A 22,497-nucleotide genomic window follows, 5' to 3' on the forward strand; every position below is an offset into this window, starting at 1 on the left:
ATAGTTTTGCAAAATGTAATTATTGGGGGAAAATGCACAGGATCTCTAATCACTATTTTTTATAGTTATGTACAAATTTACAGTTATTTCAAAATAAAACCTCTACCTTAGAAAAATTGCCTTAAACCTCAGTGAATTCACTGTCCTTCAATATACCTGGCTAGTTTCAATCCTTCATTTGGCTCCATCTCCTTACTCCAGCCACCTCCTTCTCAACAGATACCACCACCAACAGCCAACATATATTGGGCATTTGTTCTGTGACACCTTTGTGTACTCTATGCAGTAAGAACTTTATATGTATTAACTCATTCAGTCTTCATAACAGACGACTTTGAATTTTATTATTCATAGGAAGTAGCCTCAGAACCATTCTTTCTAGTTCATCCTCAATCAACCATTCCTTTTCTTCTTCTTCTTCTTTTTTTTTTTTTTAAGATTTTATTTATTTATTTTACAGAGAGGGAGAGAGAGAGAGCGCGCACACAAGCAGGCGGAGAGGCAGGCAGAGAAGAGGAAGCAGGCTCCCCACTGAGCAGAGAGCCCGATGCGGCCTCGATTCCAGGACCCTGGGATCATGACCCGAGCCCAAGGCAGAGGCTTTAACCCTCTGAGCCACCCAGGCGCCCCTTTTTCTTCTTTTAGCAGAGAAAAATACCCCTTCTCCAGATAAAGGGCAATCCTTTCATTTAGGCACAGGATCCTGTCTTCTCAGGATCCTAATTCCTTCCAAGACCCTTCTTATATTTTATTTATTTATTTTTAAGATTTTTATTTTAGGGAGCAAGCGCGTGCGCACTAGCGCCCGGGGGTGAGAAAGGAGAGAGGGAGAGAAAGACTACAGCCCAAGGGGGCTGAGCTCTGAGCCCTCTTGGGGCTGCATCTCACCGCCCTGAAACCATGACCTGGGCAGAAACCAACAGTGCCACGCCCAAGAGACTGAACCACCAGGCGCCCCTCTCCTTCTTTTATTCTAAACGCCTGCCTTCCTGTTAAGAGTTCTCTTGTTTGAATTGAGGTGTCTTCCTACCTCCTGCTGCCATTAAAAAACAAAACAAACTTCCCCCAACCTCACCTAGCAACCATTCTCACTTCTCTTCACAACCAGGTTCTTAAGAATTGCTCACATTTACTCTAATTCCTAAACTTCCATTTATTTCCTAGCCCACTCCCACCTGGTTTCTGCTTCTACTCTATGAAAGCCGAGCTCTTTCAGCATTTGATGCACCGTAGTCCTTCATCTAAACTCTAGGCTTCTCTGACATCACCACCCTGTGAGTGCTGAGGTAAGTGACACAGGTGACCTAAAAAGAGGAAAATGTGAAACAAAGTAGCGCACGGGAATGGCCAAGGAGGGAAGGGTGAGTGGCGACTGTTACTTTTTGAGAGGGGCCTCGTGAGACCGGAGTCAGAAAGGGCCACACCAAGCATTAACACCAAGTGACCGTGACTTTTACCCTGGCTTTCACCTTCTTTCTTCCCCTATCCTTTGAGGGCCTGCGGGTACTCAAGAAAGCAAGAGGGTTTGGGCCCGTGCCAGGCGGTGGGGGCCGGTTCCGTCGCTTGGAGAAAGGAGGGGTCTACCGGTCCTGCGGACCCGGCCGGGAGAGCGGAGGATGAGGCTCCGCGGTCGCGGGCGGAACCTGCGCGCGGAACCGCCCTTGCTGCTCCGCCGGAGGCTGCAAGGCAGCGGACACGGGCGCGCATGCGTGGCAGCGCTTCCGGCCCTGGTCCCCGCGCGAGGTCTGCTGAAGTGCCGGGACGCCGCTGGAGGAATCGTGGGTCGACTCCGGGGCTGGCCGCGGCCGCTGCGGGTCTCTGAGAAGCCCGAGACCAGCGCGGTGTATCCTGGAGGCGGGTCGGAGGCTGGCCGGAGACTCCGCCCGCCGCTGGAGCTGGAAGGAAAGCAGGAAGAGCTGGGCTAGGTGTGCCCTTCGCTCCCTGCCTCCCCAGGCCGGCCCCAGCCAGTGGTGCTGGAAAAGGGGTGGGATGGGGTGGGTAGATTGGGGTGGGGTCGGGGAGCAATGCGGGGAGTTGCAGGTTAAATGGGTTTCTCTGCAGATTCAGTGTTGTTAAATCCTGCGAATTCACACTTTAAAAAAAAAAAAATGAAGAAATTAAGGCTTAAGGAACTAGAAAGTCGCCTGCAACAAGTGGATGTATTCGAAAAGCCCAAGCTACTTCTAGAACAGTATCCCACCAGGCCGCATATTGCAGGTAGGGCGGCTGGTGACCATGGCTTTGCTTTCCGGGTTAGGCCTATCTGCTTACTCCATAATGAAAATAGAACAGTTATTTGAATACAAAGAACGTCTAGAGGAATTCTGCCCTGAGATTACATATCACGTTAGAGAGGACTTCCTTGACATGCAGCTAAACCCAGCATCACCGCCCCCCCGCCCCCCTCACTGCCGCCCCGGCCTCGCCAAAAACCGTTTTTATTGTTTCACTGCTTGGTTTTCTGCATACCTCTTAATACTGTAAGACATCACTTTAGTGTGTTTGTTTCTCTACACTATAAACTACTTGAGGGTAAAGAATTTGTCAGTCATGTTCACACAATTCCTTGTCTAGAGGAGCTCCTGCTACTAGTTCGGAGCTCAGGACACGTTTGCAAAGGAAAGATCAATTTTCTATTGCAACGAATTGCAAATGCAAGGATTCCTGTGTTATACTTGCCCTAGAATGAGTATTAGAGTTGGTAGCGGAAGGACTGTGTTTAACAAATCCAGAATAGGTGCTATAAAATGAGGCTGTGTTTTGGTTTTTAATGATCCGAGAGTCATCAGTGTTGCTTGATCCAAGAGATTGATACTAGGAGTACAGCAGACAACAAAGGAAAAACCATATTTAATAAACATATTGTCAAATTCATTGAGGAGTCTTGGGAAAATTAATTTGGGAATCCCTCCCAGCTTCAACATTAGTTCTGTTTCTAAGCAGCCAATGAAAGTATATACCTGCAACAAGTATATACCACCAACATAGTGTCATAATTCCAACCAAAAACTGGCACAAAACTGTGTCTGGGTTAAGACCTATTTTCTCAATTTAGATGATTTCTTTAGTGTATTCTGACTGTAGGGTTTCCTAGTGAAGTCTAATGTTTTAAAAAATCCTTTGTTCATACCCAGGGTATAACATGCATGTGGACGTGCTAATTCTTTGAGATACCAGCATCAAAGTCACTAACACTTGCAGCAGTAATTGGGATAGCAGTCAGACTGAGATATTCCTCTAACTGTGAATTTTTCTTTTAAGATTTTATTTTTTTTTTTAAAGATCTTATTTATTTATTTATTTGACAGAGAGAGATCACAAGCAGGCAGAGAGGCAGGCAGAGAGAGAGAGAGAAGGAAGCAGGCTCCCTGCTGAGCAGAGAGCCCGATGCGGGGCTCGATCCCAGCACCCTGGGACCATGACCCGAGCCGAAGGCAGCAGCTTAACCCACTGAGCCACCCAGGCGCCCCTAAGATTTTATTTTTAAGTAATCTCTACACCCAATGTGGGGCCTGAACTTATAACTTGAGATGGAGAGTTGCATGCTTCACCAGCTGAGCCAGCAAGCACCCCAATTGTGTTTTTGATAAAACCTCTAGTGCTAAGGCATCATGTTGGCCAGTAGTCCTTGCTGGTTCACATATCCACAGGGAGAGATCAGTAGTTTTATTCATGCTTAACCTTTAGTATATATCCCAGACCTTTGTGTATTTGGAAGAACCCTTTCTGATCTCAGCAGCTCCTGCTCTACTCCTCAGTTCTCATTAGTTTATGAATTTATGTGTCTAAAGGCTGTATTGTGGATATAGGACTTTTCTCATTCTAGCTTGCACTTAGGGTACCTGTGTTCTGGTGACAAACTTGTCAAAAAGTTCTGGACCGTTTTAATGTTAATGCTTATTCAGTATTGGTGATCTCCAGACTTAACAGATTTCAAAACAGTTTTGGGAGACTGATACAGGGTTGCCAAGTTTATATTTTGACAAGAAAAGATATTTTTAAAACCTGTTTACTCTCACCATCCTTGCAAAAATATTTGAACATCAAAGAAAGAACTGATATATGGGGGGGGGGGCAATGTTTTGAACAGGCTGAGGAAAAAACATTCTAGCCTTATTTTTCTCATTTTATTTCAGAATTTTGTCATTCTTCGCATTGTTACCAGAGTAGTTTTTGGGAACCACTGGTGTGTGTTATTGTTCTTGTGGTGCCTCTTACTACATAACAAGATATTATACCTCATTTTTAAAAAAATAATTTGGAACACCATTTGGGGGAGGAATAATGCAAGACAAGAATTTGCATTAGTCATTTATATGAATTGGATTTTGGTCATCAACTTACTCTTATTCCCTAATATGTTTTTTGATCTTTTAGCATGTATGCTCTATACAATCCATAATACATATGATGACATTGAAAATAAAGTGGTTGCAGATCTAGGATGTGGTTGTGGCGTTCTTAGCATCGGAACTGCAATGTTAGGAGCGGGGTAGGTGATCCTATATGTAACGTTTGGGTATAGGGTGGTCTGAATAAGAAACATTAATAGGATTAACTAAATTAGATTTATGGGACTCTACAGTATGAGATGAGGGGAGCAAGAATATGATAGTGAGTACATTTTGAATGAGCAGAATGGTAAAACAAAAAACAAAATATGGTTTGATTTTGTTATTGTTTTGGGAGCTATAAATAGTCATTCTTTATGTGTGCTCTGTATTTATAGGTTGTGTGTTGGATTTGACATAGATGAAGATGCGTTGGAAATATTTAATAGGAATGTGGAGGAGTTTGAGTTAACAAATGTTGACATGGTTCAATGTGATGTGTGCTCATTATCTAACAGAATGTCCAAGTCATTTGATACAGTAATTATGAATCCTCCTTTTGGGACCAAAAATAATAAAGGTTAGTAAAAAGACTCAAGTGTACTGATACATGTATAGAAAAGCAAGTTTTAAATCCATTTTCTTATTGTTTGGGTTAAATGATTTTGTCACTGTTCATTAAATAAACCATCTCTTACCTGTGTAATTACAATAATTTCAGTTTGTTTAATGTATGTCTAGGAAATTGAATTTTTCTATCTTTGTTTTTCTACTCTTAACAAGGACAGTTGAGTAAATAGCTTTTTTAAATTAATTTACTGTTTATACTTTGCTTTCAAGAATGACTTACCTAACCCTTATAATTCTGTAAAGGATTTTATACTTTTAGAACCTCATTTTAATGCCTTAACACACCAAGAGTTTCAACATATGATCATGAGTAACAGTGACTGACTGTGGCTATTTATCCTGTGTATTGTAGGCAAGGAGGATAGAAAGCCTGTGAGAAGAAAAGACGTGAAGTTTACTTTTTTAAGATTTTATTTATTTATTTGAGAGGGGGTGGGGGAGGAGCAGAGGAAGAGACAGACTCCCTGCTGAGCAGGGAGCTGGCCTCCAGCTCAAGCCCTAAGACCCAGGGATCATGAACTGAGCCAAAGGCAGACAGTTAACTGACTAAGCCACCCAGGCACCAAGAAGCCATGAATAGAGTTCTCCCTCCAGCCCCTGCTTGATTCTGATTACTGCTGTACCTGTTTTCTCTTCTCCCTTGAGTTGTTAATTTGGAACATTAAAACTTTTACTTTAGTCTTATTTAAAGAAGATAGTATAATTCTGGTTTTATTCTATCAACCTTAAAAGATACATATTTTACTTTTTTAAAAAATTTATTTATTTGAGATAGATCATGAGCTGGGGGAGGGAGGGCAGAGCCAGAGGGAGAGGGAGAAGCAGGTTCCCGGTTGAGCAGGGAGCCCAATTCAATGACCTGAGGCCAAGGCAGATGCTTAACTGATTGAGCCACCCGGGCACTCCTATATTCTACTTTTTTGTATCTTGTCTTTTTGCAGAAGAATCTGAAGTGTCTATTTTGGAATTTGGGAAGAAAATTTTTAAATACATGGTATTCTTTTAATCTTTTGTTTTGGTAACAGGTATATAAATTAAATGAGTTTTTTCTACTCTTAACAGGGACAGATATGGCATTTCTGAAGACTGCTTTGGAAATGGCAAGAACAGCAGTATACTCTTTACACAAATCCTCCACTAGAGATGTAAGTTCAAATCATCATGATGTTGCTACTTCAAAATTCATGACAATGTTTTAAGGATTTTCTGTGAATACTAATTACCAGGGTATCTCTTTCTCCTGAACTTTTAAAACATCATGGCACTTAGAAACAATTTTCCCTTTAGCTAACATTTGTGATCTGTTTTCTTCCAGCCTATATAACTTTTTTTGCCAAAGATTTGCTCAGGCAGGAACCGTTACCAGGAGAGACTATAGTTCAGTAGAGAAGTGTGGTATAGCTAAGATTACAGTATGTCCTAGTTTGCCTAACTCTGTTAGTCTCATTGTCCCTTTGTGGCTTTGTGTGCGTTAAGGGAAACAGTAAGACCTAATTTTAAGAACTGAAGCTAAACTGATGTGAGTTCAGAACCTCCCTTTTCCATTATTCTTGCCAGCAGTATAACATATGGTGGTATAGAAGATTTATTCCAGAAAATTGGGTATATTTTTTGTCAGCACAACAGTGATTAAGGACACAAGACTATAGAGCCAGACTGCTTAGGTTGAAATCCAGACTACCACTTCCCTGTGTTATCTCGGTCAAGGTATTTGAATTCAGCTTCATCACCTATACTATACTCATCTATACTCTTATAATTGGTAATGGTTTGGTTTCTTAATTTCACAATACTACCAAAACAGCTGAAACATTTTTAAGAGTCTAAATTCTAATGAATTTTTAAAAGCTTAAAAATTTAATATGAATATTAGCAAAAAAGTAATTCCCAATTATTTAAAAAAAAAAACAGTTCACATTAACATGTTGTTATCTTCAGCATATTCAAAAGAAAGCTACAGAATGGAAAATCAAGATAGATATTATTGCAGGTAAGACAATTTTTAAAGTTTCTCACAAAATACATCTAAACCCTAATTACTTAAGGTCAATAATTCATTAGCCCAACCAGAGTTTTAGGTGCCAAGAAAAGGTGCTGTAGAACATGTTTTCGGGGGCACCTGGGTGACTTAGTCAGTTAAAAGCAGCTGCCTTTGGCTCAGGTGATCACAGGGTCTTAGAATCCAGCCTTAGGTGGGGCTCCCTGCTCAGGGGGAATCTGCTCCCTGTCCCCCCAGCTTGTGTGCTTGCTCGCTCTCAAATAAATAAAATCTTAAAAAACAAAAACACATTTTTAGTTTGACAAAATGTGAGGAGTTGGTAATGGGTTGGAAATGAAGTAAAGAGAGGGTATCAGGGTTTGCCTAAGACTGTCCCAATTTATGCATTTTGCTGAAAATTCCTAATAGTGCCCAACTATTTGGTCACTCCAGACGATGACAGAACAGTTGTTTAGCATCATAGTGATAAAAGAGCTTGGGCTTAGAGTGGGTCAGACCTGTTTGAAATCCACTCGTGGAAAATACCAACAGATCATGCCTGATTACCTTTCCATTTCAATTTTCTTTTTTCTTTTTTAATGATTTTACTTATTTATTTGTCAGAGAGAGAGAGAGAGAGCATAGGCAGAGTGGCAGGCAGAGTCAGAGGGAGAAGCAGGCTCCCTGCCAAGCAAGGAGCCCAATGTGGGACTCGATCCCACGACACTGGGATCATGACCTGAACCGAAGGCAGCTGCTTAACCAACTGAGCCATCCAGGCATCCCTCCATTTCAATTTTCTAATTGTCCCTGGAGTCAGAGAACATGAAACTGTTTTCTTTTAGTGGGGGATAGAGTATAATCATCCACACTGTTAGTAAATGTCTTGATACATTTTTATTAGCAAATTGGGTAATATTCACAAACACCAGAATGGGATAAACATATAACTAGAAACTAAGGAAAATCCAAATAATGCTGAAGGCTGAAATAAGTACAGTAAGGGGGAAAATATTCTTTACTTGATAATAAACGGACTAGGATTACCACTGTGGTAGTAACCATGTAACTAGTCCTATTCATAATTAGTAATGTAATGTGGAAAAGTCTGTCAGTCCTCCTATTTACCCAGTATTGTCATTCCTAACCTAGTTTAAGGTATTGTAATATTCAACTTGGAACACCTTAGAACAACTCCAAATATACCAAGCCAGTACCTTGCTATTCCAAATGTGATCCTCAGACCAACATTATTCACATCCCTTGGGAGTTGAGATTTGCCTTTTAGCTCCAGCCAGACTTACTGAATTATAATACAAATTTTAAGATTTATTGAAGGTTATTTGATTGCACATGAAAATTTTGAAAGCTGTAACCTACAGAGAATTTGTGTTGCAAAATATGAAGGTCAGGCAGTCTACTGCCATCCCTCTAAAACTGATGAGTAAATCTGGAGAACCTACATTAATTCTTAGAATAAGAAAATTGTATTTTCACTTGAGAGCTTAATAGAAAAATAATTAGCTACTTACTACCAATATTAAAATCTGGACAAGAAATTTTAAAAATAAGCATGATTGTTATGATTGCTAGCTATAGACTATTAGGAAATTAAAAAGATACCATCATCTTCTGTCCAGTTTTTATCCTTTCAAATTCTTCCCCATAACCTCAAAATTTTGGCATAAATGACCAAAATAGCAGAAATGCCAACCTTAGTTAGCCATGGCTAATCTTGGGAATGTATCAGGTCTCAGTCTTTGGGAAGTTAAAGTGACAGGTCTGAAGTGTTCTGCTTACCAGGGTTAAGTACTTCCTTAATTTCATTTTAATTTACATATGTCTGTATGTATGTCAGGGACAGCAAGTGAAATTTTATTCTTAGATGGCTTTTGTTTTATAGAGCTGCGATATGACCTGCCAGCATCATACAAATTTCATAAAAAGAAATCAGTAAGTTTCTTGAATCGGGCTTATCTACATTCAGTACTGAAGAACTTTTCAATAAGTAATTATTTCCAATGTTATCAAGTTGCCTGAGTAAATACAGGAAGCTAGCATAGGAGACAGAATAATTATCGATGGGATAACAGCCAATATTCTAGTTTAAGATATTTCTCAAATGCTTTACACACAAAAATAAAAAACTAATTTTTTGCTCTTTTTTATATAGTACATATTTTATTAGTTTGTACTAATACATTTTCATATTACAAAGGCAATTTAGTGGAAGTCTTTTGATATTTGAATCATTTGAAATAACACAGAACTATACATTAAAAAAAATCTTCATTTGGGTAACAAAAAGACAAGTTAAAAACAAAAAATTTTCCTTTCTTACAGGTGGATATTGAAGTGGATCTAATTCGGTTTTCTTTTTAAAAGCCTCTAAAGACAAAAGCAGCTTAAAACCTAATTAAGATGAATAAAAAAATTTTTTACTAAACTACTGGTCTCCAGCACCATTTTCTGTTTTCTGTTGTTTTGGTGTAGGTTCTTCTTTGTCTGTTTCTTCTCTTGCTCTTTTTACTGGTCCTATACAATAACAGAATTTTTGTCAAGTTCACTATATAAGCATTGCTCTTTTAATATTGAGCATAAGAACAAAAATAATTGTTTAAAAAACAACTTAAAGCAACAACTTCCTGGGGCGCCTGGGTGGCTCAGTTGCTTTAAACTATCTGCCTTAGGCTCAGGTCATGATCCTAGGCTCCCTGCTCAGTGGGAAATCTGCTGCTCCCTCTGCCTCTGCCCATTCCCCCACTCATGCTCCCTCTCTTTTTCTAATATGTTTTTTTTTTTTTTTAAAGCAACAATTTCCCAACACCAATGAGAAGGATATTCCTAGTATAGATCTTCTGCTGTCTAAACTTAACCTTCCAAATATCTGTTTCCCAGTAAAAACAGTATAACTTGTGTAAATCATAGTCCAAGAATATCACTTATACAAAAGGTGAAAAACCATACTGCTGTTCTTTGCCATATAATTTCTCATGAAAGTACCAAAGGACTTAGAAAAACTTACCAGATCCACCATTTTGATCATGTTCATCATCGCTATCAAATTTCATTTTCTTGCCCTGAAACTGTACTTTTCCTTTAGCAGACCCAGTCTGGGCAGCTTTATTTCCCTTTCCTTTTCCTTTAAATCTGCGACCTATAGAGACATAATTGAGAAATCCACGAGAAATGTTTTAAATCTCTTGTCACTGCCTCTGAACAAGCAAATGAGTTAAAATAACCAATGGTCAAAGACAAATCAGAACTAATGACCTTTTGATTTCCATTTGTTTAGAGATTCTTGTTGATCTTCTATGATTTTTTTCAGTGCTTCCTTTTCCACATCTCCTTCTAGTACTTCCCACGTCACTTCTTTATTCCTTAATTGTAGGTTACCATTATTTGCATCTTTGGCTTTATCCAGTGCTTCCTTAGCTTTTTCTTTAAAAAGAATTATCCCCTGAAATAAGTCAAGCAGAGAGAGTCAATTACCATATGGTTTCACTTATTTGTGGAGCATAACCAATAGCATGGAGGACAAGGGGAGATGGAGAGAAGGGAGTTGAGGGAAATTGGAAGGGGAGGTGAACCATGAGACTATGGACTCTGAAAAACAACCTGAGGGTTTTGAAGGGTGGGGGGAGATTGGGGGAACCAGGTGGTGGGTACTAGAGAGGGCACGGATTGCATGGAGCACTGGGTGCAATGCAAAAACAATGAATACTGTTACACTGAAAAGAAAAAATTTAAAAATTTTTAAAAATCTTATTAAAAAAAAATAAATTTAAAATAAAAATTATCCCCCATACCAAAGACAAACAATAAAAGCCACACCCTTCAGGGTTTTTTTAGTTCCATAGTTAATTCCTTCACTCAAAAACTTTTCCTACCCTGCAAATCTTCTCTGCAATTATCAATTTCAATGAATTATAACTGAACTTCAGGAAGCTATCACAAAACTTACAGTCACAAATACCAACAGTTATTCATAGCATAACTCAGAAAATATCAGACATTTACATATAGTGATGGCAACAATAAAATGGAAAGTAAATGACCAAGTAGAAACTATTTCATAAACACATTAATTTAAAAAAAAATTGCTTTGTTTCTACTAATGTTGTCTTCTAAAGTTAAGTTTCTTTGGAGTTTTAAACATTGCTAAAAAGCATATGAATGTTTCCAAACCTCTTTTGCTCCTCTCACAAAGTCTATCCATTTTATTTCACCATGACTTGAGAAAAGGATGTGCAAATCTTCTCTACAGGTCTGATCATCTAAGTCTCCTGAAAATTTCAGCAAGCAGCCAATCTTTTCTTCCAGAGATTTCTATAAAAACATACAAAACAAGAAAAAAAAGTTTCTTTAAAACAACCAAAAAAACCAGAAATGGCTTACACCACTCTATACCTAATACATACAAAAAGCTAGAATCTAAAATGCTATTTTAAAGTAGTTTAACAGTTAGTGCATTTTCCCTTGTCATCCCTTGTTCTATGATAGCTTCTGATTTTAACCTTCTTAATTTCTTCAATAAGTAGTATTTACTCAAGCTATATGTATTAGTTATTATGTACATCTCGTTACTAAGTTATTTCTCTGGATAGGTAATGAGTTTGGGCAATACTATTGGGCTATGACTTTAGTGCAGTGACAACTTCAGACCTGCTCACATACTTGCTTCAAAAAGTCCTGCTTTTTATTCTCATAAATTTGAAACATAGCTTTAGATACCAGTAATATATACTTACCATTTCAGCATTTTCTGCTAACTTTTGTTTTTCTTCTTGCTCTCTATAAAAGAAATGTTAATTAGAATGTTTCCAATTACTGTATGAGAAAATTAAATCTGATAGTTAACCTTGATCATGAGCACACACTGCTCAATAACCAAAACCAGTCGTTAGGTTTTCTGATTCTCGTGGGTAGAGTGCAACACAATGTGCCCCCAGATTATCAAGGCAGCTTAAGATCTTAATGTTTCACTACCAAAAAAAAAGCCTGCTACTCATTTCAGAATGCATCATCAAGCTCCACTTCCCAGAACCACTAACTCTATCCCTGTTAAAACTTGAAGGAATTAAAATGACTGGCTCAACGTACTTACTGTTTAGCTCGTAATTTAGCTTCCACTTTATTTTGCTTTCTTTCTTCATTTTTTTTTGCAAAATAATCTTCCCTAAAGAACACAAAACACAGGAGCTGAGTTCATGAGAACAAAAATAAGACTGCAAATTACTCTGAATGATTTAAGCACAGGAAGGAATATTACACTTTCTAGCAACATAATTACCTAAAAATTCAAAAGATGCCAAGGAAGTTATTTAGTAACAGCTTTACTAAAAAACATTTCACATTTCATAAAATATACACCTCTTAAAAGTGCACCTCAATGGTTTTTAAGATATTCAGAATGGCACAACCATCACTACTATCTAATTTTGAAACAAAAAGAAACCTGATGTCTATTCCAATCTCATTGATTTTTACCTCATGTATAGAAAAAAAAAAGTAAACCAGGATTTATATAAATAACTTCTCATAGAATTTTCTAGTGTTACTTTCACAAAAGGAAAAAATTCTACAATCTCTAAAACCGAAGAATAAAAGTAATTATGAAAATCACATTAAAAAATACTTTTGAAGGTTAACATTAATTACAAGATTCATCACAGTACATCTATAAGTCCATTAGGTTTAGTAAATGACACTTAGAAGATTACATAATGTGAAAGTAGGGGACAATGGCCTAACTTTATCATAAAAATGCTCTGGTTTGTTCTAACTTTTGACACACACATATTAAAGAATGTGGTCCAAATCTGTATTAAATAATCCTTTCTACTAAACAAATACAGGTGTATATATAAACTATGAGAAATAAGAACAGACTGTACATTGGACAGGGATTGATTCTCTAATAACATAGATGCCCAAATTTTACTATCTAGCTTGATTATATATATTAGATGCAAAACAAAATAAAAAAAAACAAAAAACAAAAAACAAAACTTAACCTTTATTAACTCCTAACAGTGAAAAGGTATTAAAAAAACACTTCCTTGGGGCACCTGGGTGGCTCAGTTGTTAAGCGTCTGCCTTCAGTTCAAGTCATGACCTCAGGGTCCTGGGATCGAGCCCTGCATTAGGCTCCCTGCTCAGCGGAATGCCTGCTTCCCCCTCTCCCACCACCTGTATTTGTATTCCCTCTTAGTCTCTCTCTCTCTCTGTCAAATAAATAAATAAGTAAATAAAATCTTTAAAAACTAAACAAAACCAAAAACCCACTTCCTTATGGTCTCAAAGAACTAGGAGTTTCCACTGGGCAAATTTCAAATGTTTATCAAAGAAAGCCCAAGGATACTAAAAGTACTGTCCTTACAGGGGTTGCTATTCCATATTCTATACCCCAGTGTGTCAATTCCATGTAACTAAGTGGCCAAAAGAAACATCCGCATAAAGACTTACTTGAAAAGTATTAGCAGGTCTGTGTCTTTATACTTCTGGTCAGGGGTATCAACAAACTTCTTAGCAGATTCAATACTATCAAACACAGCAAAAATTGATCCCTATTAAAAGGGGGGAAAAAACTCTTTTAAAAAATGTCCCACATATTTTTCAACTAGAAAAAGTTGTAACATCATACAGAAAATTCTAATATCCTACGACCATACCTTAAATGCTTTGTGTAATGTTCTTCTCATCTGAATATTTAGTACTTGACCTTTATCTTCTAACCATTCTTTTATATCATCAAGGGTTGCATCAGTTGGGAACCCTTTCTGTGAAGAGTAGAAAGATGTACAAATGCCTTCTCAGGTAAATAATTTTATCAGAAATTCCAATTCATTTTTTCTTGAAACCAAACCAGGATATATGCATCTCTCTCTCTCTCTCTCTCTCTCTCTTAAATGTTTAGTGCAATTAAAGTGACTTACTTGGAATTTGCTTCAAAGTAATCCACTTTGTTCAGTTAGACATCTACCTTTGGCTCAGGTCATGATCCTTGGGGTCCAGGGAATCTCTCCCTCTGCCCCTCCCCCTGCTTCTCACTCTCTCTCATCACTCTCTCTCTCTCAAATAAATAAATAAAATCTTCAAAATAATCCACCTGGGGCAGAGATAAAACTAGATCAATCATGTGTTAACTCCTGAGGTTGGATAATGGTACATTATATAGTCAGCTACCTTTATATGCTTTAAATTTTCCTGAATAAAAAAAAAAATCTACTTAAAAAATTCATATGCTAAGAAAATTACAATCAAGTTTAGCCATTGACAAATAAAAAGCTGATAGGCAGTGGGTGCTTAAAATATGCCCAAGATTTTATATAATGTTATATGGGTTTTTCATTGATTCTCACAAAAGCTCTAGAAAGTAATCCCCATTTATGAAGATAAGATTAGACAGCCCAAGAACACACAGTAAGTGGCAAAGCTATGATTCCTGAGTCCTTATTCTTATCCATTCTAGTTTCTAAGTAAGATACTCAAAATAAAATTAAACATGTTAAAGGCCCACTTACAATATAAACAGATCTGTTTTTTACATCATTCTTATACTCATCAGTCACTTCAGGGAGGGGTTTGCTTGGAGATCTTCTGATTTTAGTTTTATCTTCACTTATTTCCATGAGTTCTGCCTTTGATTTACTCAATGCTTCTACTATCACATTAAAGTCTGTTGTTAGACGGTTTAACCTGTAAAATATATATAAAAGCATTGTAAAACTTAGTGGTAGCACTTGTTTACAGAAAAATCTCAAGTTTTTTTTTTTTAATCTAAAGATGACTTTATAAAGATTTTTACTGGGGTGTCCCTATCGCTCAGTTGGTTAAGCATCTGACTCTTGATCTCAGCTCCAGTCCTGATATAAGGGTTGTGAATTCAAGCCCTGTATTGGCCTACATACTGGGCATGGAGCCAACTTAAAAAATAATAATAAATAAAATAATAATAAAAAAGGCTTTTACCTATTGAACTTTATCATTATCTCCAAAGGGACCCAGCCTTCATCCAGTTTGATCTGTTCCTTTAAAAATTTGTCTCGTGGCAAATTGAAGTCACCAAAATAATACTGCAAGATAATAACATTATATTTCAGAGCACTGTACAATACTAACTTACTAACTCCAATCCTGGAGTTTTTAATTGCCATTACATCACCATGTTCTATTCTTTAAAAAATACAACCAACAAACATTTTCTCCTCAGTACATGATAATGAAACATTTATAATTCAAATTAGCAGAAAAGTAAAACTAAAAATTGATTACTGAAACAACATAATTAGCAGATAATGTCAATAGACCATCAAGTCTTAAATAAAACAAAAACATAGATAAGAATTTATTATGTGAGAAGCCTCTTGTTTCAAACCAGTTTGTAAAGAACAGACTGTTAAATAAAAAGAACTAGAATACACTGATTAATTACTCTAATTTTTACAAATTAAAAAAACAGGTGAACGTTTATCTAATTTAAGCATAAAGGCACTCACTAAGTATAAAAGCAAATAAGGCAAAAACAAAAAAATTATACATGAAAAGACTCAGGTGTGACTATTTGGAATGCCAAAAGTAACATACAAAGTAAAAGACAACAAAGAAGTTTGTTAACAAATTTCTTTTAAGATTTTACTTATTTATTTCAGAGAGAGACATATCACAAGTAGGCAGAAAAGCAGGCGGGGGGCTGGGGGGGAAGCAGGCTCCCCACTGAGCAGACAACCCAATGTAGAAGAAATGTTAGTAGCATCCCCAGCCATGTGACTACGAAAAATCCCACTCACATTTTTTTTTAAAGATTTTATTGATTTATTTGATAGAGAGAGAGATCACAAGTAGGCAGAGAGGCAGGCAGAGAAAGAGGGGGAAGCAGGCTCCCTGCTAAGCAGAGAGACTGATGTGGGCCTCAATCCCAGGACCCTGAGATCATGACCTGAGCCAAAGGAGGAGGAGGCGTAACCCATTGAGCCACGCAGGTGCCCCTTGTTAACAATTCTTATAAATCAAGGGAGAAGGAAAAAAACCCTGAAAATCCTAATAGAAAAATGGATAAAGGACATTAAAAAAATTACTAAAAATAAGAATGTAATATAAATATATAAAAGTTTGACTTCATTATTAGTCAAAGAAAAGCAAGAAAGCAATGAAATACCATTTCCACCTAACAAACTGGCAAAAATTCCAAAAACAAGAACACCTAGTATTGGCCTGAACACAGAAATGATCATGCAGGTGGAGATGTAAACTGGCAATCAGTATCAAAGGTTTTTGGTAATGTGCATACCCCTTGAGTTGGTACATCTTTTTCTAAGAAATTTTCTCTTAAATCAGTACACATGTTTACTAAGTTTTATATATAAAGATATTCATCATGAATTGGACAGCTCATGCAGAAGAATGGAACTGGACCATTTTCTTACACCATACACAAAAATAGACTCAAAATGGATGAAAGACGTAAATGTGAGAAAGGAATCCATCAAAATCCTAGAGAACACAAGCAGCAAACTCTGTGAGTTCGGCTGCAGCAAGAGACTTGTTTCCAAAGGCAAGGGAAATTAAGGCAAAAATGAGCCATCTGGACTTCATCAAGGTAAAAAGCTTCTGCACAGCAAAGGAAACAGCCCACAAAACCAAAGACAATCAATAGAATGGGAGAAGATATTTGCAAAGGTCTTATCAGATATAGGGCTAGTATCCAAAATCTAAAAAGAACTTACCAAATTCAACATCCCAAAAACAAACAATCCAATCGAGAAATAGGGAGAAGAAGACATGAGCAGACATTTCTCCAAAGAAGACATAAAAATGGCCAAAAGACACGAAAAAGTGCTCAACATCACTTGGCATCAGGGAAATACAAATCGAAGCCACAATGAGTCACCACCTCATACCAGTTAGAATGGCTAAAATTAACAAGTCGGGAAATAACATGTTGGCAAGGATGTGGAGAAAGGGGAACCCTCTTAACACTGCTGGTGGAATTCCAAGCTGGTGCAGCCACTCTGGATAACAGTATGGAGGTTCCTCAAAAAGTTGAAAATAGAGCTACCCTCTGACCCAGCAATTACGCTAGTAGTTATTTACCCTCAAGACAGAAATGTCTGAAGGGGCATCTGCACCTGGATGTTCATAGCAGCAATGTCCACAACAGCCAAACTATGGAAAGAGCCCCAATGTCCATTGAAGGATGAATGGATCAAGATGATGTGGTATATTATATATAATGGAATACCACTCAGCCACCAAAAAAGGGAAATCTTGCCATTTGCAACATGAATGGAACTAGAAGGTATTATGCTAAGCAAAATAAGTCAATCAGAGAAAAACAATTGTCATGATTGCACTCCTATGTGGAATTTAAGAAACAAAACAGAGATGCATAGAGAAGACAGGGAAAAATAAAACAGTATGTAATCAGAGAGGGAGACAAACAGAAGAGACTGTTAACCATAGGAAACAAACTGAGGGTTGCTGGAGGGATGGGGTAACTGGGTGATGGACATTAAGGAGGGTGTTATATGCAACTGATGAATCACTGAACTCTACCTCTGAAACTAATAATATACTATATGCTAATTAATTGAATTTATATTTAAAAATTTAATTAAAAAAGTGAAGAGGAAAATGCTAATGTAAAATTGGATGGTGAATTAAACTTCTCTGTGTTAAGCTGATCTTAAGGCCAAAGTAGGGAAACATGCCAATAAAAATAATGATTTGCTGAGTTTTAAAACTAAATAAATACAGATAGATACATATTCATCATGGAACTACTGCAGCTAAAAAATTAGAAATATAGGGAATTGGGTAAATTACTAATGACATAAAGCTTTACCCTCCCAAAATGCATCCCATGTTCAGAGCAGATGGGTGGTTCAGTTAAGCAACTGCCATCAGCTCAGGTCATGATCCTGGAGTCTCAGGACTGAGTCCCACATTTGGCTCCCTGCTCGGCAGGGAGTCTGCTTTTCCCTCTGACCTCTCCCCTCCCATGCTCTCTTTCTTAAAAAGAAAATCTTTTTTTGTTGTTGTTTTTTAAAGATTTTACTTATTTATTTATTTATTTGACAGGCAGAGATCACAAGTAGGCAGAGAGGCAGGCAGAGAGAGAGAGAGAGAGAGAAGCAGGCTCCCCGCTAAGCAGAGAACCCGACGAAAGACTCGATCCCAGGACCCGGAGATCATGACCTGAGCCAAAGGCAGCGGATTAACCCACTGAGCCACCCAGGTACCCTTAAAAATAAAATCTTAAAAGAATAAAAAATAAAAAAAAATGCATCCCATGTTTGATGGGGGAAACGGAAGAAAATAAAAATTATGTTGGTGTGAGCACTGACCATGAAGTCTGAAAGTGTATTCATCAAGAGTTAACTCTGATTACTTCAGGAAGGTAGAATCTGAGGTGGCAGATTATGGAAGGGAAATTATTAACTTTGTCTATATACAGCTTTGTACTGTTCTAAATATCAAACTGAATTAATTAAAAATTTTTCTTCACAATTATAATGAAATTAGTACAAAAAGTTGTAGCACAGGACCTTTTAAATGGCGGGAAATGCAACTTTAAAAATAAGTTCTGATAGCTGCAAAACCACTAAATAACATAATCTGAAGTTCCTCAGTAAGAACAGAAAACATTAAACGAAAATTTCCTATGCAGCCATTACTGACACTGTAAAGCTTCCATTTAAATACAATACTAGGGGCGCCTGGGTGGCTCAGTGGGTTAAGCCTCTGCCTTCAGCTCAGGTCATGATCTCAGGGTCCTGGGATCGAGCCCCACATCAGGCTCTTTGCTCTGCAGGGAGCCTGCTTCCCTCTCTCTCTCTCTCTCTCTCTGCCTCCCTCTCTGCCTACTTGTGATCTCTCTCTGTCAAAAAAATGAATAAAGTCTTAAAAAAAAAAAATACAATACTAAAAATGCTCAGAACCCAGCTTAATTGGGCAGAAAAATCTATGAGGACCTTCAAACAGAAAAAGTGTTATTTAACAAGGGAAGGTACTTTACAAAAAATTTTGCATTATTACGTGCCAGGAACTCTTCTGAATGCTTTACATTTTATTAACTAATGTAATCTTCACCAACAACCTTATGAGGACAGTATCACTATTATCCTCAGTTTTTAGACCAGGAAATTAAAACCAAAAGGTAAAAGATAACACTGGTCTATAGTGTTAACATTTTGAAATGTTTGTAGGTGTTGGCTTTCATAAACTGGCTCCACTAATACAAAACTGCATAGTATTTTAAGTCCATCTAATTTCAAGAATCAAAGATAAGAATCAAAGACATATTTAATACTTTACATGAAACATTTAAAGGGTCATTACAGTGAAATTAAATGTTCCTTCTGTATCTGTTTTGAGGCTCTACATATCCTTTCAAAGAGCACATTTTTGCAGTTTAATATCATAAGAACCATACCTCAATCTGATGACAGATTTTGGCCTCAAGAGCAGCCATTTTTTCATTATCACCATTTTCAGCCATTGTGGCTATCTGTAAATTTTTCCAAATTGGCATAAAAAGGTTATTATTATTTTTACATAACACTCAAGATTAGAAGAATGTTTTAAAATTATCGATATTACACTCTTTTCTTAAAAATCAAGAATTTTTAATTTCACAGGTTCAATTTTTCTACTCAATTCTCAAATTTCAACAAAGAAAATGTTAGACTACATAATGGAAAACTGAAAAGCTATAGATAATCCGCAACCTTTTCAGTAATCACTGGTGTCTCTATAACAAAGCAAGTAGTTATCTTCACTTAGCTAATAAAGAAAGCTTTCAGCAAAAAACTCCAACTATTTACCAACCATTTCCAGCTTTAAGCAGATCACCATGTTAGTATATTTCTATGCATCTCAGTCTTATTTGTTCCTGTGGATTGCATTTCTTTTAAAATTAGTCAATGACTTACCAAAACCTTGTTATCAGCAAAGATTAAGTAGCATAACTTCAGGATGAAAAAAAAAAAAAAATCAAATATAACCATCAGGGTTAAATTAAATGCAGTATGTTAAGAAACATATGAAAATAATTTAAGAGTCTGGGGACACTAAATTCATGTTAAGCTGAGGGTTTGTCTCCTAATTTACCTATATACTGGTTAACCTTACAGCCAGGTTCTTGTTTCACATCCCTGACATGAGCGTTGCAGGAAAAAGTAAGGTGGTGAGACTGCTCTGCTAGGCATCACAACCGAAGTTTTCGGATTTCAAATCACTTGCCTCTAGTGCTCTATTAAATCTTCCAGTTAGCCACATTTACAAACGTATATTCGTAAGAACTCATCAGGGAACCTGCCATTCGTTGACTGTAGTGAACCATCTTTGGTGTACTTCTTGGAAGTATCGCTTCCTAAATTGTAATTGCTATGCAATAACCTGGATGCACACTGGAAGCTCCTGTAATAGGAATTTGTGTGGTGCCAACCCACTACAAAACTTAAATCTTACGCACTGTCGACCACAACCGACGTCCCTAAATCGTTACCAGGATCTAGGGCCCCTTACAAAGCAAAGGGTGAGATAAAAGAACTGTTTGGTCCGTACAAGACTTATTTGGCCTACCCAATTTTGGAACTTCGTCTCATGTGATGCTTTTCCAGAGTGTACAACCACAAGTGGAATATTACCTACACTTTCTCCCTTCGCGCAGAATCCCTGACATCAGTGAGTAAGGGACACTAAAAACCCTAGAGAGAGACGCCAGAGGAACACCCGCGGCCCCACCAATCCGGTTTGTCCCACAGGATCCAAGGAAGCCTCGGGCAATTAACCACCTCTAACCACCTCAGAAACTTAACCAGTGGCCCCAAACGTCTGCTCCCCGCGACTCCAGAAGGCAGTGGAGGTAGAAAGTCTTAACGACACAGAAGGGATGCGGGCAGCCTCCGTCCAAAGAACCCACCAGAGCCCACTTCCAAAGCAACCACTGGCTCGCTTGGGCCCCAGCCTCGTGCGGGGAAAGCCCGCCCCTGCATTCCTCTTGGAGACCAGATCTGCCCCTCGCCCCGGCCGGTGCCCCTCCGCTCCCAGCCCAGCGCGCCGCCCCGGGCTGCGGCCCACGCGGCGCTCGCCCGGAACATGCGGACGGCGAGGAGAGGACGCACCGGCGTGAGGCAACAAGGCAGTGGAATGCGCCGCTGCCACTCAAAGCAGAACCTTTTGTACTTCTTCCCCTTAGCCACCGGGAGTTGCTCACCTTTAAGGTCCCGGTCCCACAAAGCCACGCCGCACAAACACTAACAGCGACCACAACGTCTCCACTTCCCAGCGCCGCCGGCTGGCCTACCGTGCGTGAGGAAGATGGGGGCCGTCCCGGCAGCCCTCGCGGCCCGGTGGGCGGAGCTTCGGGTAGGCCGGAGCCGACACAGCACTAGGAGCTTGCGCGCCAGCCGCGGACTCCCACGGTCCGCGGAGTCCCGCCCTCGCGCTGAGCAGGTCGGGTTTAAGCGTCCCGCGGGGCGTTTGGGAGAGTTAAGATAAGTATTTATTGTTAAGCAATTCTGGACCGCATTTGTATCTCCAGAACTTACTTGGGCTTTTCGTGCATATGAAGTATTTGGCTTTTTTTCAGATTATACTTTTCAAAAAAAAAAAAAAAAGGCTTAATGATCCATATATATATAGACTACATAGTGTTGTGATAGTTATAAAAAAAAAAAAATGGCAAGTGACATTTTTTAGGATTCAGAAATCTTAGAGTTGAGAAAACAATAGAGCGTTTACGAGCTGGGAATCCGGAATCTGATTGCCTGTTTACAGGCTATGACATACGGCAAGTTACTAAACTTCTCTATTCCTTATGTATAAACGGGGGCCATTGAGAACTACCATTGTCTTCCCACAGTTGTTGTGAGCACCTAACGTGGTGCAACATGTACCTTGCTGGGAACTGCAAATAACAAGAGGAGCAGATGACATTAATTTAAAACAAAAAAACAGGATTTTAGAAGTCCAAAATGCTACCTAGTGAAGAAATCTATTGCCTCTGCTAGGGCCCTTTTCTATTAGTATACTTTTTGCACGATAATTTAGTCCCTTAATTAGAGGATTTTTTTTCTTGTGGTGAGATAATCTATTTTTCCCTTAGTTTTCTTGAAAATGTGAGGTGATATTGGTGAAATAGCCTTTTAAGTGATCTCAAGGCTTTTGGGGAGTCCAAAACAGATCAAATGTATTTACTGGGGGAAAATACCCTGTTATAGATTGAATCCATACATTGCATCAAGCCAATGAGAAAAAATTAATGGTTACACTCAGGTAATTTAAATTCAAATTAATCAGGTTCTCTTTTATTTACTCAACAAATGCATGCTTATCTAATCTCTACTTTCTGCCAGACTTAATTAAAAAGTTAATTTTGGTTTTTGATCAAATCAGTGAGAATATGGGTATTGTAAACACACACCACACACACACACACACACACACACACACACACACACATACACATCAAGGGTTGCCTGGGTGGCTCAGTCCTTAAGCCTCTGCCTTCAGCTCAGGTCATGAGCCCAGAGTCCTGGGATTGAGCCCCAC

At 38.3% G+C, this 22,497-nt stretch overlaps 2 protein-coding genes across 5 annotated transcripts; one reads left to right on the forward strand and one right to left on the reverse strand.

The window, feature by feature from the left end:
- Window positions 1-1,785: 1,785 nt before the first annotated feature.
- Window positions 1,786-9,385, forward strand: METTL5 (methyltransferase 5, N6-adenosine). Of its 4 annotated transcripts, XM_059167080.1 has the most exons (8): window positions 1,786-1,925; window positions 2,062-2,217; window positions 4,378-4,492; window positions 4,730-4,911; window positions 6,024-6,106; window positions 6,900-6,951; window positions 8,843-8,892; window positions 9,283-9,385. In XM_059167080.1, the coding sequence occupies exons 2-8, from the start codon at window positions 2,109-2,111 to the stop codon at window positions 9,319-9,321; spliced, it is 630 nt and encodes a 209-aa protein (XP_059023063.1). In that variant the 5' UTR covers window positions 1,786-1,925; window positions 2,062-2,108; the 3' UTR covers window positions 9,322-9,385. The 4 variants fall into 4 exon arrangements, with proteins under 4 accessions (XP_059023063.1, XP_059023065.1, XP_059023064.1 ...); XM_059167082.1 differs by lacking the exon at window positions 8,843-8,892; XM_059167081.1 differs by lacking the exon at window positions 6,900-6,951.
- Window positions 7,818-21,311, reverse strand: SSB (small RNA binding exonuclease protection factor La). The gene is made up of 12 exons (XM_059167079.1): window positions 21,161-21,311; window positions 19,376-19,450; window positions 14,914-15,017; window positions 14,466-14,640; window positions 13,614-13,721; window positions 13,408-13,508; window positions 12,047-12,118; window positions 11,691-11,733; window positions 11,128-11,268; window positions 10,213-10,399; window positions 9,965-10,096; window positions 7,818-9,474 (listed from the first exon to the last, which is right to left on the reverse strand). Exons 2-12 carry the CDS (start codon window positions 19,439-19,441, stop codon window positions 9,386-9,388), a joined length of 1,218 nt encoding a protein of 405 aa, XP_059023062.1. The 5' UTR covers window positions 19,442-19,450; window positions 21,161-21,311; the 3' UTR covers window positions 7,818-9,385.
- Window positions 21,312-22,497: the final 1,186 nt, after the last annotated feature.

Source organism: Mustela lutreola, chromosome 3, assembly GCF_030435805.1.
Source record: "Mustela lutreola isolate mMusLut2 chromosome 3, mMusLut2.pri, whole genome shotgun sequence".
NCBI lineage: Eukaryota > Metazoa > Chordata > Mammalia > Carnivora > Mustelidae > Mustela > Mustela lutreola.